The sequence below is a fragment of the Rhipicephalus microplus genome, chromosome 5 (assembly GCF_043290135.1).
Source record: "Rhipicephalus microplus isolate Deutch F79 chromosome 5, USDA_Rmic, whole genome shotgun sequence".
Lineage (NCBI taxonomy): Eukaryota > Metazoa > Arthropoda > Arachnida > Ixodida > Ixodidae > Rhipicephalus > Rhipicephalus microplus.
This window is the reverse complement of record NC_134704.1, coordinates 119,449,278-119,465,107: the sequence shown is the minus strand read 5'-3', so window position 1 is coordinate 119,465,107 and position 15,830 is coordinate 119,449,278. Positions and strand designations below refer to the sequence as shown.

At 45.5% G+C, this 15,830-nt stretch overlaps 1 protein-coding gene across 1 annotated transcript in view; it reads left to right on the top strand.

Annotated features, from left to right (window-relative positions):
• LOC142817908 (uncharacterized) overlaps positions 1 to 14,689 on the top strand; it is a 37,698-nt gene extending 23,009 nt beyond the window's left edge. The window contains exons 6-7 of the mRNA XM_075895860.1: positions 3,056 to 3,163; positions 8,719 to 14,689. Coding sequence (XP_075751975.1) covers positions 3,056 to 3,111 — 56 coding nt within the window. The 3' untranslated portion in view covers positions 3,112 to 3,163; positions 8,719 to 14,689. The remainder of the gene's footprint in view (positions 1 to 3,055; positions 3,164 to 8,718) is intronic.
• The last annotated feature ends 1,141 nt before the right edge of the window (positions 14,690 to 15,830 follow it).

Below are 15,830 nucleotides of genomic sequence, written 5' to 3'. Positions count from 1 at the left end.
CAAAACGGAACCCAATGAGTAAGCCAGAAAGCAAATTTTATGTTGAAACCACACTGCAGTATCCAATGGCGCATTTCACTGGTAGATCCGGAGCAGGTTTTCTTGCTCCGTTGGGACTAATCTGGATTTCGCTGGTAGATTTGGAGTGGGTTCGCTCTTTTTAATGGCAGTTTCAGAGCAATTCGCTCGGAGGCGGTCTTGCTCTCGCTGCTCCCCCGCCAAGTTACAGATTTGGGCGGAAGTTCGAGGAGCAGCGTACGTCACTTCCGTCATTGTGCATGGGCTGAGCTTTGCAAAATGGCTGCGTTCACTGCTGTGAAGGAACTGCGGTCTAGCGATAAGCACGCCCAACAGCAGCAGGCGCACAGCCACAGAAATCTCCGTGTGCTCTTCCATTATCTTCAGTGCAGCAAAAGAAAACGATACCCCTGCTTTCCGTGAACAGTGTGGTCGAAATGCACGCTCTGCAGAGGCGACAAGTTTGCCATGGAAACATAGAAAGCTGAAAAGGGAATCATTACCGGAACTGGTTTAGTGACCTGTACGTAAACAACGTGCGAAACGGCCTCCGCGGAGCATTCACTTGTTTCACTGGCAGATTCGGCTTGGTGCAATCCAAGGGCTCGCTCCAGGATTTCTGCGGCTATTATTCCAGGTCTTCTAGTGAAAAACGCTTTTAGGTTTGTGATTAGTCTTGTTGTTGCTAGCGTGCGATGTTTCGAGTTCCAAAAATGGACTCTGCATCTTCATATGTGAAGTTTAAATCTCGTAAGTCAACAACATGCAGTCGCATAAACATGGTAAATACAGTTTATTTGAGACTTCACTTTTAGTTTCAACTGTATGGGCCCACTTTCATATTTTAATGCTTGCCAGCTGGATGGGGCTCAAATGGCCAAATGTGCAGAGATACCCGAAAAAAAAGAAAAAAAAGAAAGGCTGGGCAGAGATACCCGAAAAAGTGTTGCGGATTACAGATATTGAAATACACAGTGTGGAAGCCTAAAATACAGATACTATGATACATTTGTAATTGACGTAATGGGATATTTCAGAGATAGCTTTGCAAAAACTGAAATACTTTTCTCTATGTCGGGGATAGTCATACTTCGTACAGAGATTCGTTATGTGCAGCAGAGTATTTTAAGTGCGCAGTGCATTAAAACTTGCAAATATTTTTACTCATTATTTTATCACCGTAGTCAGAGTTCCATTAACGCATTACAAAGAGGCCTACACTGCACATAAGTGTTAATAATGACATATTTACAGATATCAGTTGCAATAAAGAACTACGTATGCTGTATGAAAGCAAGTCAAATGCATTGTACTCCGAAAAGCCTTGCTAGAAGTAGCATAGTTCAAGCGAAGGGCTGGAACCATTAACAAACGAATTAAGAAAAGCTATGCTTTTATTTAACACAAGTCTGTTTTGTTTAAACATTTGGCACGTCAATTGCACTTGAGCAGCAGTAGCTTCTCAGATAGGCCGTCATCTAGACATCGTCAATTCGGCCTCAACACAAGACTCGCGAACGAGAAGTCACTCTACTGCTGCAGAGGAGCACAAACTTGTGTTATAATGGATACAATTCACATCGATACTCTGACCACAGTAAGTGTGGTGTGTCAGCAAACAGTGCCTAAAATGCAGAGCCAGTGTCATCAGAGTAGGACCGCCACCTTAACGTAAGTACTTTGCCCGTTAGAGTTTTGAAATTGTGCATTACTGAGTTACCTAAAAAAGCAATGTAATACCATTAATGCCATTACTTGTTACATGCTACGGCTAATCCTGCACGAACACAGCGGTCAGCATGTGTCTCTGACTAAAAAAAAAGGAATTAAGGCTCCTGAATTTCTTGCTGCCACTGTAATGGTGGCACTTGCTCTGTACGAAGTACGATTTTCTCTAAGCAGGCTAGCGGTTCAGGCTAGTTGGTTTCCAGTTTTGCTAAAGTGGCCTAGCGCCAAGAAAGAATGGAACACAGAAACAATGAAGACGGGCGCTTGCTTCCAGGTGAAGGTTAAGTGTTCTCTTGAAACACAGAAAAAGCAGAAAGAAGAACGAACAAAACAAGGAGTGCAAAAGGAAATGCAAGAAGACCTCCTTCCAATCGCCGTGTCGCTACGCCGGCGTCTTCCGGAAATGTTTTGAAGAAAGAAGTATCGTTGATGGCACACGGCACCACACGCCAAATTTTTTGGGTGGTTTGTGGCTTCCACGATAAGCTCCGCTTTTCAAATGGGCGCTGCAAAAAATAGAGAAGGAAAAAAAAACGAGAGAAAGAATTATGCACTGCTCATTCAAGTGGCATGAGGAAACACATTTTAAGAACGACACTGTTGGTTGCCGCCCATTGTGCAGTATACAATGCTGCTCATAATGAAAACATCGCTGCTGGAGTTCGAAATGGCAGTATAGCAGTGTTGGGAAGATCAAGCAGGTGATTATTCAAACACATTCCAGTTCTGCCTGAAGGTGCACAATGGAATGCGCGTAGCAAAGCGACTAGCTCACCTTCAGGAATGTACGAGTCGGTTTCACCCTCAGCAGAAATGTAGAAATGGTGAGTGCATATCTCGCCGCAAGCTGCCAAGATCAGAGCAGAAAAATAAATGATTCCCATTCTAAACACGTCTTGGCTCAGTACAGAAAAAAAAGTAACCAGATACCCGGGTCCTGGATAGTATCGAGATAGGGGCAATACATTGTAAAGTATTTCAATACAGCAATACAGCTACTCCAAAGTATCTCTGAAACACTGTCGCGATACTCTTGTATCGCAATACTGCCCAGCCCTGGTTAATGCATACACTTGGGTACGTACTTTCAAGGCTTAGAACCTTTATCTTGCAGTAAAACCACCTTTACAGGAGGTTACATGTGGACCAATATTATATAGACGTAGTCATTCATTTCTAATACTTTGCAATTTCCAATTGAGGCAAATTGGAATTAGGAATATTTGCACAAGCCTTCACATGGAAGGTTAGAGATTTATATCTGAAAATGGACAGTTTTTTCTTCCTCTTTTCTTTTTTGCTCTTTCAGTGGGCTCATCCAGAAGAGTCTATGATAACGAATGCCAGGCAGCCGTCATTGATTGATGGGAATTTCAGCTGTATATCACCATCGGTGGCATTTGGCCATGAAGAGCTGGTAAGTTGCACTGTTTTGTGAGTACTACTTGAAACTGTGCACTCTTACCAGGTGGAAATTACACTTGCGCTAACTTTGTTGAACTTGCCCATAAATGTCCTCGTGCTAAAGTTGAAACGCAGTGCACACTGCTTCTGCTTTTTTTTTTTTTTTTCCCCTGTCTTTTTTCGCAGAGTACAGTGCTAGGTCAGTGAATGGTGAGGTGCAGACGCAAGTGTTTCGCCGTGTTCAGGAGTGCAACACCTGCGCCAATTTGATTCAATTGCCCTCTTTTGCGCTGAGCTGCATCAAAACCATGAAATTCGCCGGAATTGTGCCACACTGCACCAAAATGCCCGACCAGCTTCGAAACTTTCTCAGTTGCCCTACTTTCAGCGAGATGTGGAGGCCACGTTGGCCATTTATAGTTTGCGTCGTCAATCAATCCAGGGATCCAGGTGCACACACTCCAACCCTAAACTCGTTTACTAGAATAGGGGAGTGCCCGGAACGACCGTAGCACCAATGCACAGAAAGTGCAGGCCAAACAGAGTCAATCTGCATGCGGAACTTCGGTTGGTAGTCTGTGATTTGTCATTGCTTTAAGAGATGCGTGCGGCTTTGCTGAGGTAGTAGAGGGGCAGAATTCCCGCTTCCCACTCAAAAGACCCAGGAGCTGTAGGTAGTAGATTTGTATTCTTAGTGTCACTTGTACTGCTGTGTTGGTTTCCTTTTTTGAGCTTCAGTTGCTACATATTTCTACCAAAAATTTTATGAAATACGAATTTAAAAAAATGTTTGACAGCAAGGGTATTCATTTGCAGTGCCACTGCATGGGATTCGGTAAAAACTTCATATTTCACGTAACTTTTCGTAGCAATGCATAGCAACTGAAGCTAGATTTAGAAAGAAAAAAAGCAAGCCAATACAGCTGTACAAGTTACACTAACAATAAAAATTGACCGTCTTCTGCTGCGATTTGAACTTGCATCTTTCGAGTGGGAAGTTTGGGCAACTACCCCTGGACCCTTTTTTGCTGAAAACCACAAAAGATAATTTTCAAAAGCGAAACCTCAAAGTATGTTGCTATATAGCTCTACTCATGTAAAGTATGTACTATGTAAATAGAGACTCTCCCGGTACAGCAGTCTAGCAGTGAGCACCTCATCCAAACTTTATTGTTAGCAGCAATTTCGTAATGCTTTTCTAAATTTTGCTCACAAATCTTGTGTAAAAATTGAATATTTAATATAAAGACAATATCCGAGCTTCAGAGAGTCTAGCGGGCTTCACGGCAATCACCGAATGTGTTCTAGAGAGCTTGGCCACACACTAAAATGCTGGATAACTGGGAAGCATTAAAGCAACTATTTCGCAATGAGCTGTGCTGATTTTACTGCTTGAGCAGGATATAAACGTATGCATTCATCGTTTAAGAGTGTGCCAATTCAGAACAGTCTGAAAAATCGCACGTAAGCTGTTGATTTACGTTGCGGAAGTTCCTATAGTAAAATTCCTGTGTAAATCAAAATGTTTTAAAGTTAGAATGTTCACATATATCTATTTTCATCACGTTAGTGACAACATTTAAATGTTCCGATTGGTTTGGCGCGACAAGTCCTAACTTTTTCGTTACTGCACGAAAATGGTTGTTTTTCTTATGTCTCGGGAAAATCGTTTTTGCCAGTTAGAAAAGTGCTCCAGCATGCATTGCAGCATACCAAACTTCGCACAGTGAAATGCTGGTTCGGAAAAATATGTTGTAGAACAAGAAAATTCTTCAGAATAAATAAAAATGTGAGAAGTGTGTAATTTTAGGTTGTTACCTGGTAAACAGTGCAAAAAAAACACTATATATGCAAAAATATTCACAACAAAGGAAATTCAGAATATAGGTTTTATAGATAAATGGCCCAGGAAAAATAGTCAATGTTGTACAATATATTTCTCTTCACATAAACAAAGAAAATCGGAACCAAGGTGTTGCTCTATTGCTCACTCGTGCAGTGCAGTGAAATATTCTATGGTTTTTCTTGAGACACAAGTGTACTCGTACAGTTTTCTCTGTAAATTTTTGTTGTCTTGTGATAAACCTCCAGGTGTTTCAATATATAGATGGATACCCGTGATGTGAATAATCCCTCTGTAAATGAGGGGTCCAATGAACTTCACTATTTCATCTAGGGTCACCTCTCTCCATGAGCCACCTCACTCCGCATAGGTTGGCGTTTCAATATATGCATCCAAGCATATTTATTTACATTTTCGCGCATATTGTATTGAAATAAAGACAATATCGCACGCAGTTCTAAAACATTTCACACTGCTTCATAGTCGGGGCCAAGATGTGCTCCGGGGGCCTTGTTGTCATTAGGAAAAGCTCCGCGGCCAGCGCCAGCACGCTGCCCTCCAGCAAAAGGTGGACCACACACGTAACCAGAGTAGCTATAAGATTGCGCACAAAGGTCAGAAGCTATACACAGTTGCCGCAGACGAGACAACTTGAGGATGTAAACAAAAGAAATCCATGAATGGCTGCGGATGTCTCAGGCTGATGCAATACATCGTGACAATAAAACTTGAAGCTGAGGTGCTGTTATCCTTGGACTCTGAGGTCGTCCTCACTGAATTCAGGTGGGGTTGCTAGACAGTTTCAAACAGTGCATGTGTTTTGTAGTGCTGGTGTGCACCCATGTGCGTGTCGTCATAACTATATAGGAGCGCCTAGTGACACTAGACGCAACCTTGTGTCTGATATAACAATGCAAGCAAAGCTGAAGCTGCTGGAAACTGTCATAGAAGGCCACCAGGACACTTTAAGCATGTGGCAGACCTTTGCAACAATTTTTCGTACAACAAATTTTCTCTGACTTCAAAGAACAGCTCTCTATTGAATATCTGACATATATTTCTGGAAATATTACTGCTTAACATTATCAAATTAAGTAGCTGACACTTTAATTCAAAATTTGGCTTGCAAAGGTTCTTTTCATTACATAACTTTGCTGTTACTGTAGCCAACATTTTTAGAACTAGGTAAGTTGCAAAACTAAGCCATGTTGCATGGCGCCGCCACTGTCAGAGACAAACATGACGCTGCTGTCACATCCGGAATCACTCGCAGCATGCTTGCTCGTGTCACTCCCGTACTAACCTTCGTCTGCTGTGCATGTTGCAGTGCGTTGCTATCCGTGGAGGCTTCTTTCTGCGTGAACAGTCTTGTGCTTCAGCGTGCCCTGTTCTGCTTTGTATGTGTTGCGTGTTTTCATCATGCCCACATGTTGTGTTCTCGGCTGTACAAGTGGCTACAGGAAATGAGAGACATGTACCACGGCATTTTTTTTGTGCCCCGCGTGTACCTAATCAGCGAAAGGCACGGAACCGCGCTGTTTCTTGTGCGGATAAGAAACTGCCCAGCACATCGCATGTGTGTGATATGCACTTTCATGAGGAGGACATCCTGAAGACTTTCACTCACGTCATCAATGTTAAGAAGGTACAAATCGCAGAGGAAAGTGGGACCTTGTCAAAGGATGCGTTCCACAGATATTCCCGAATTTGCCCGCTTACCTTTCAAATACCCCCGACAAAGAGGCGAAAGCTGCCCGATAGAAGTGGGGTACTTTTCAGAATATCGTCAGCGCGCAAGTACTGCACAGCAAGAGGCAAGTTTGTAGTTTTGTAATGGCTGGTGTAGCACCGTTCAGTTATGGCTGGAGCGGCAAATCATTGCAAGTCATGCCAAAGGATGGGGCTTTAATGTGCAGGAGTCTCGAAGCTTTTCGCAGCCGAGAGCTTCCAGCATACGTGACCAAACTATGCGATCTGTCAACTGGAAACTTACAAATGGGTGCTCGATTAGGCACGTGTCGCTGACTTCAGACGGTCGAGTAAAGTCCAGGCACTGGCGGTTAATCGTGACACATTTAAAAAATAACCATCAAACGATGCCATGAGTACGCCTTCTCTGCCCCTCGTAACGGCAGGTGACCAAAAGCAGTCTCTGATCAAACTCCGGGCGAAGTTTTGAAGCACCGTGAAAGGAAGGCCGATACAAAGCTGAGCTATGCGATAATAAGTACAACGAGCGAGGAAAACAAAAAGCCAGGCCTGTGCGAAATGCGCAGCACAGTCACACCGAAAGCAGGAGGAGTGGCCATTAAGAACCTTTTAATAACAATCTTTGAGTAGCTGCTGCAAACCCACTCACAAAATAACCACTACGCTATAAATTTTGCGTAGTAGGCCGTCATTCTTGTTCACTTTCTCTTGCGGCTCATACCCACTGTGGGAAATTGGTCAGGAATTTGTTTGTTTGTAGCCTAGAATCCGTGGCTCATACCCACTCTGGGAGATTGGCCAAGAGAACAAACAGTTTCATATGGACGATAACTGCACTATGGCTTACAACAAAAAAACGAAAAAAAAAAGTTGTAAAATGCAGACAGTATATTACGCGCACATTTTCGACAGTCTAAGTTGCTAAAGAATGGGACTGACATAAAGAAAGAAAAAAATTGGCAGATCCCACGTACAGTGAGAATCGATGATAAGCGAAGCATGAATGAGAAATGTGATGTGTCAAGTTTCTGCGGCAGCACAATAGCAAATCCCAATAATATACTGTTAGCAAAGGTCTTCAAGGATGGCCGCCACGGCGTCTTGCCACGACGACTACGCATTTTCGTATGCTAGTGGGAGCTTGTTGCGTCGCAATCGCCACCAAACCGGAAGCTATCCTTGCGCCGTGTGACGGGCAGTCTGACTCGGGTAGTTTGACTCGTAGAACTTGCCTGGTTGTAGAAACGTTGACTGTAGCATAATCACGAGGGGCATGCACTTCCATCAAGTTTCCCAGCCTAGTGCACTTTTTTAACAATACATGTACATTGGTTCGCGCAAAGGTCTGTAAAAAATTACTACGTTGCCAAAACAGGCAAATTCTAGTTGATTCTGAAAGTTTAGTGGCTGGACTAACTACTAGAAAGCGCTGGGTGCATGAGAAACAAATTTCACATGCCAAAATCGATGACCCAAAAGCGTCGATCACTATTGATCGATTTGAATAGGCGTGGTAACGAAACAGTTGAGTAATATTCATACAAACCTAGCTAGGCCACACTTTTTGTGTGTTAAAACTCTAAAAAGCATTCTTTATATTACCTCAGAATACAGAAGACTTCTGATTGTTAAATACAGTCGAACCCCTTTATAGGAGACATTCGTACAAGAGACAAATGGGTATGAGAGACACCAGTGTGCCTTCAGTTGAAACCTGCCTTCGACGACAATGGGCACGTTTCATTCTCATCGTCTGCAAGGGTTTTGAAGTTTTAAGGTGAATAACTTCTGTCACCTTGCTCCAACTTCTGTATTTCTTCTTGCGTTCATCTCTGTATTCGGCACAACACTCAGCCCAGTGCTGCAGAATGCAGGCAGAACAAGGAACATTGCAGAACCCCTTTAAATCCAGAGTAATGTTGATAGCAGAGGTGTTCAAGTTATTTACTCATGACTCTTCGTACTATATCTAGAGGTTCAGCAGTACTCTTATCTCTCTGGCTTTTCTCTCGCAGGATCGACAGTCCGAACAGCCGCTTTCAGACTCGCTGCTTTCGTTCATGAAACACGAGCGAAGCATTCTGCAGGCTTCCTTGGATGAGGGTGCCGTCCTTTCCAATAGCTGAGCAAGACAACTGTCGAGTCTGACGGCCGTCTCTGTGTCTTCACTTTTGACAACGGACACTGTTTTTGACAACTGTGTTAAATAGTGTGAACCACTTTACTTTGACCAGCCAACGAAAGGCAGCAGGAGAGGGCCTGCACCAACTCTGGCAGTGTGAAAACCTATTAAGCTGTTCTTTCAGTTGGCAGTGGTTGTCAGTTTTAGTGCTCTGCGTTTTTTTCTTTTTACAAGAGCTGCTGCATGTATGTAGGCTCGTACTTATGACCGTGAAGTAAATTATTGCACCAAAATTTTTTATTGTGGACAAATGGGCTGGTACAATATACTATATATATTGTTGCGCACATGCACGAAGACAAAGAAGCGTATACAGTGAACGCACTTGTCGCCGAGAGCGAGAAAGGAAGAGGCTCAGTAGGATCTTTAACCAGTCGGCCGCTTCTGAGCTGCCCCTCGCGACCTAATAAACGACCCCTTTCAATGTCTACCAGTCTCTTTCAAACGTAACAGAGCCGTGGAGGAGCTGAGTAAGCGCTTCAACTACGAAACGATCGCTGCCACAGCTTCGACGGAGCCGTCGACTTGCCGGTCTCCCACCATCTGCCGTGAGTGACTTCGACATGCCCGAAGAAGCAGGCATTTCCAGGACGGCACCGTCTGGCCCGCTTCCGTACTACAGAGTTCCACCGCCCTTCGGAGGAAAAGCCAAAAAAGATGTCGACGCCTGGCTCACCAAGTACAAACGTGTGGGCAAGTCCAACGGTTGGAATGCTAGCCAACGTAGTGTTCTTCCTGACCGACACCGCGCTGGTATGGTACGTGAACCACGAGGACGCACTCACGATGTGGTATCTTTTTGTTGAAGAGCTCAGGGCGTGTTTCGGCGACTCGGTTGCTAGAAAGAAGCGGGCTGAGCAAACACTGTCGCAATGAGCACAGCTACCAGGTGAGACATGCACCACTTACATAGAAGTGCTAAGGCTGTGCAAGGTGGTCTGTGCTACCATGTCGGAAGAGGACAAAGTTGGGCATCTGCTCAAAGGGATCGCTGAGGACGTGTATAATTTTCTAATTGGAAAAGAAAGCCTCAGTTCTGTGTCTGACGTCATTCAGCATTGCCGAACATTTGAAACGCTCAAGATGAGTCGAATCGCGCCCAAGTTTGGTCGGTTGGCTAAGGTTACAACTGTTGCCAGTGTGGACACGAATCCTGGCCTCGACCTTTTTTCTACCATTCGACAGATTGTTCGTGAGTAACTGTCCCACCGAGAAATGTCGTGTTTTACAGCTGACCATCCCGAGTTGTGTCTGCCACGTGAGGCTATGGACGTGCCTCCTTTGACCCCATGGCAACCGACGGTGAGCGCGGCAACTGTGGAGTACAACCCAGCCCCACAGTAAAGGATGACAACCAGATTTCCCGCGTCGCGGTATGACCGACGCTCTCAGCGCATGCCTCCGCGACACCCGACGTCTCGTTACGACGTACCCGACCAGTACATCCGTTACACAAGAACAAGTGATGACGCTCGATTCAACGACGAGCGACCAACGTTTCGACCTCGGCCGGTGTGCTATTCCTGTGGTTTGCCAGGCCATATATCGTGGCTTTGCAACCGTCGGGTGACTCCTCGGTATCCCCAACCATCCGACTTTTCACGACTCTTCGAACAGCCTCACGGTGTCCGGCGACCGGCCCACATACCACCTGATTACAACTATTGGCCCAGCAACTTTCGCAACCACTTCCCGGCATCTGACAGGAGTTAAACGTCCCCACCGCGACCTCGTGCTCATCGTTTTCCTTCACCGCTGCGTCGCAAAGCGCCCTCTTCGCCACCAGAAAACTAGCCAGCGCGGCCAATGGAAGTGAGGTCGCTGGAAACGTGCTACTGACAGAAATACCTCCTGTGTGTATGTTTAAAAACAAAGTGCGTGTTTTGGTGAATTATGTGCCTGTGATGGCCTTGGTGGACACAGGCGCAACGATTTCCGTGATGAGTGCTTCCTTTAAAGACGTGTCAGGGCGGAAAGTTCTTTTTACCTGGGATTAAACTTCAACATTCTGTGGAGTGAGTGGAGAGCCGTTGCGCCTTATTGGTGTGTGTAGTGCTGAAGTAGTTTTGGGAGGCCTTATGATAACGACAGAGTTCGCGATTATACCTCCGTCGACACATGATGTCATTCTCGGCATGGACTTTTTGCGAGAATGTGGTGCCACTGTAGACTGTCGCACGGGAAAGTCTTTGTGAGTGGCTAGATGCCGTCAGAACTTCCTAAAACTCCAGCAAATGATCAAACTACGCTGTGTGCCTGTGGCGATACGTTCATGCCTGCGTTGTCTACCGTACGTGTTCCGGTTGTTTGTCGCGGCGCGGATTCTGACAGCTTCGATGCGAGCATAGAACCAATGCACATATACTGCGTGAAGAAGAATGTGTTGGTTCCCCTTTGTGTGGTGTCGATAGATGGCGGACGAACAGGCCTATGGACTGTAAACTGTTTCTTTGAGCTCGTGACACTACCCAATGGTTTGAAGTTAGCTTCAATCGGCAAAGAACACGCGACCTTATCAGTGGTCGAGCTCACAGACGTGCCGGATAAACGTGACGAAACTGGTTGTCATAATTTGGACGGGGCGCTTATGGCAACGATAAATAAGTCGCTTAGCTCAAGCGAGTGCCGAACTTTAATGAATGTGCTGTTGAAGGACGTTTCGGTATTTGACTTTGCGCAGAACGGCAAAGTAATCCCTATCCCCTTGTTTCGAACGCGCCATACCATCAACACTGGCGCGGCAAGTCTGATTCGCCAAAAACCATATCGTGTTTCCCCGTCAGAAAGACAAATTATCAACGACCAAGTACAGGAAATGATGCAAAAGGGAGTGGTACAAGAGTCAGCCAGTCCGTGGGCAGCACCGGTAATCCTTGTTAAGAAGAAAGATGGATCTTGGAGATTTTGCGTCGACTATCGCCGACTGAATGCCGTGACTAAAAAGGACGTATACCCGCTGCCCCGTATAGAAGACGCAATAGACTGCTTACATTTGGCCTCTTATTTTTCCTCCATAGACTTACGATCCGGTTATTGGCAAATTCCGATGCACCCAGAGGACAAGGAAAAGACTGCTTTTGTAACCCCTGATGGGCTCTTTGAATTCAACATTATGCCATTTGGACTTTGCAATGCACCGGCAACGTTCGAGAGGTTTATGGACACCATTCTGCGTGGCTTGAAGTGGAACATCTGCATGTGCTACCTCGACGACGTCGTCATCTTTGGCCGCACGTTCAGTGAACACAACTCTCGTCTGGATACTGTTTTGAACTGTATCCGAAATACTGGCCTAATTTTAAACTCGAAGAAATGTCACTTCGGAGACCGCCAGACGCTTGTGCTCGGGCATCTCATTGACAAGAATGATATCCGCCCTGACCCCAAGAAGACAGCAGCAGTTGAGGCGTTCAATGCGCCGCGTTCCGTCAAGGAGCTTCGTAGTTTCCTGGGGCTCTGTTCGTACTTCCGTCGCTTTATTCCAAAGTTTGCCGACGGTGCGTATCCTCTCACATGCCTCTTACGAAAGGACAATTCCTTTGAGTGGACTCCGGCGTGTGATTCTTCATTCCGTCAATTGAAGTGTCTGCTAACGTCACGACCCGTCCTTCAGCACTTCAGTCCTTCTGCTCCGACAGAGTTTCATATGGATGCTAGCGGCATAGGTATTGGAGCCGTCCTAGTACAACGTTACGGCGACCGCGAACACGTCATCGCATACACAAGTCGCTCCCTAAGCAGGCCGGAACAAAACTACACTGTTGTGGAACAAGAATGCCTGGCGGTATTTGCAATTCAGCGGTTTAGGTCTTACCTGTACGGACGCCCATTCACAGTCGTAACTGATCACCACTCGTTGTGTTGGCTTGTCAACCTTTGTGACCCTTGTGGCCGCCTTGCGCGCTGGGCACTTTGGCTACAAGAATACAGTTTTACCGTCGCTTACAAGAGTGGTCGTCGACATGCTGACGCGGACTGTCTTTCACGTATGCCACTTAGCACAACGGACTGTGAATCCGATGACCTTGACCAGCTTGTAGCGTCTGTGTCGCCTACGTTCCCGTTCTATCCCAGTTTCAGAGCAGAACAGCAGAAGGACACTAAACTAGCACCACTATTTGCCGCTGCATCCGCTTCCACTAGTGCACGCCGTTCCTGTATGCGTGATGGACTGTTGTTCAAAAGGAACCTCTTCAGCAGTGGCTCGCATTTCCTTCTAGTGGTCCCGGAGAGCCTGCGAATAGTTATTATGAGTGTCATGCACGACGACCCTACATCTGGACATTTAGGTTTGGCGCGGACACTTCACCGGACTAAAGAGCGCTTTTATTGGCCTGGTATGCAAAAGTTCGTTGAGAGTTGTGTGGCAAGCTGCATGCAATGTCAGCATTACAAACATCCATCAACTGGTCCAGCTGGTCTTCTACAGCCGATGCCTACTCCAAGCGCACCTTTCGAACAAGTGGGGATTGATTTTCTGGGCCCCTTTCTAAAATCGGCTAAGGGCAACCGATGGATAATTGTTTGCGTCGACTACCACACGCGCTACTGCGAGACGGCGGCCGTCCCCTCCGCAACTGCCAGTGAAGTCTCGTCGTTTTTGTTACAGTACGTCATCCTCCGACACAGCCCACCTCGCCTGATTATCAGCGATCGTGGACGACAATTCACAGCGGATGTCGTGGCTACTCCGTTTATATGAATCCCGCCTGCGTCACTCGACACCATACCGCCCCCAAACTAATAGGCTGACGGAGCGTACCAACCACACCTTTATTAACATGCTGTCTATGTATGTCTCATGCGACCACAAGAACTGGGATGACGTACTCCCGTTCATTACTTACACGTTCAACACCGCAAAGCATGAGATTACAGCCTATAGCCCTCTCTTTTTTGCTTTATGCACGTTCGCCCCGCCACACAATCGACACAGTATTATCTTTCTGTGATCATGAAAACGTCCCTGTTGCCAAGACTCCCTGCCTCGCCGAAGAGGCGCGTCGCATAGCTCGACCACGCACATTGGCATCGCAAGGGAAGGTGAAGGCACGCTATGACATTCATCATCGACCAATGATTTATCGCCGTGGTGATCTAATGTGGTTGTGGACTCCGATGCGCTAGTGCGGGTTATGCCAAAAGTTTTTGACCACTTACGATGGACCTTTTGTCATTGTCGACAGACTTACAGAGGTCAACTATGTAATAGCTCGTCTCACGGCGAGTGGTCGACGAGCTGCCAAAACTCAAGTGGTTCACGTTGCCCGCCTGAAACTGTACACACCACGACAACTCGACTGACTCGTCTGGCGGCTTTCGTCTGCGCGGAGAGGAATGTTGCGAAACATGCACGAAGACAAACAAGCATAGAAGGTGAACGCACTTGTCACCTAGATCGAGAAAGAAAGAAGAGGATCAGGAGGATCTTTAACCAGTCGGCTGCTTCTGAGCTGCCCCTCACCACATAATAAACGGCCCCTTTCAACTTCTACCAATCTCTTTCAAACGTAACAATATCACTAATCCTTGTCAACTCTGTTGGCATTGTCTAGAATTTCACACTGTAGAACTAGTTTTGTCGCCCTGGTACCCCGGGAGGTTGCAAACATGACCAGCTTGATGTGTTTTTAAAATTTTGGTACATTAACGAGGTTGTCGGACCTCTTATCAACCCTTCAGATGTCGCCTGTAAAGAACCTGTATATAGTCAAGTGTATGTATAATTTCGAGGCTTTCAACATTTCATTGCTATGCAAACATCATTTGTACATCTTGTAACAATAAATGCATAATTTAAATTATTTATTGTCTGGTCCTGCTGTTTTAAATAAACATATAAGAACTTGTAAGCTGTGCCTATTCGTTTTCAGCTTCTTTTTCATTTTGAGAATGAGAAATTTTACTTCAGACGCTGCTTGTCAGAAATGGTAGGGCCTTCAGCAAAGCCTCTACATTGTAACTGGAACACTACAAAATGGTGTTTAATGATGTATTTATGTGTTCTCTTAGCCATTTGTCAACATACCTAGCAAGAACAAGTGTACATATTTCTATATGAAGTGTCTCAAAGGGCTAAGCCACCATAACTGAACTGTTTAACTATAAATGAATAAATGATAAAGTTGTCTACATTATTGCCTTACAAAAAAAGGGGGGGAAAGGACCACAGGCCACAAGCTACAAAACTAGCTCGATTGTGCCTGAGGCCCAACTGAATACACTGATATGGTATACGTGGCTAAAAAACTGCACCTAACAAGCAAAATTCATTACTTCATGATTCACAATAAGAAAAGATTCATTACATCACAATAAAAAAAACTAAATTTTGAACTCTGAGCTCGAATGAAATACCGTACTCAACCGGTACAATATACATCAAGAAAGCATACGCACTGCACATTACACAATATGTGTTATTTAGTTGTTGGTGTGTGTATGCAACTGTCATGTTGAGTGTGTCACAGTCCATAAAGTGATGGCATCCAGAGGGATGCACACAGACACACTTCACTTTAACTATTTACTTTCGATCAAACATGAAAATGAAATACACATGAAAAGGTACCGACAACAATGTAACTGTAGTGGCTGCTTCGAATTCGACATTGCTAATTAGGAGTCCAAATCGCAACCCAACTTAGCTGCACGTTAAAAAACAGTCCAAATATACTTTCCTTGGTGGAAGTTGGGGTCCAGAGTAGCAATTGACAGCAGGGCCTGGAGCGTAGCCGAAGTGGGTTCTTTCCAGGAGTCTGTGCACATCTTGACTTCGCCCGAACAAAGTCTCGACTGCCTCGAGCTCTACGTCAGCTTCGTCGAAATATCGCGGCTTCTCCAGAGATTCCTATGAGGTCACACGCAGCAGAGGAGCATTTCTTCCTGCTGCGCCAGTGTGCGGGGTGTTTACACTGAACGTTGCCTGACGCCGGGACTGCAGGG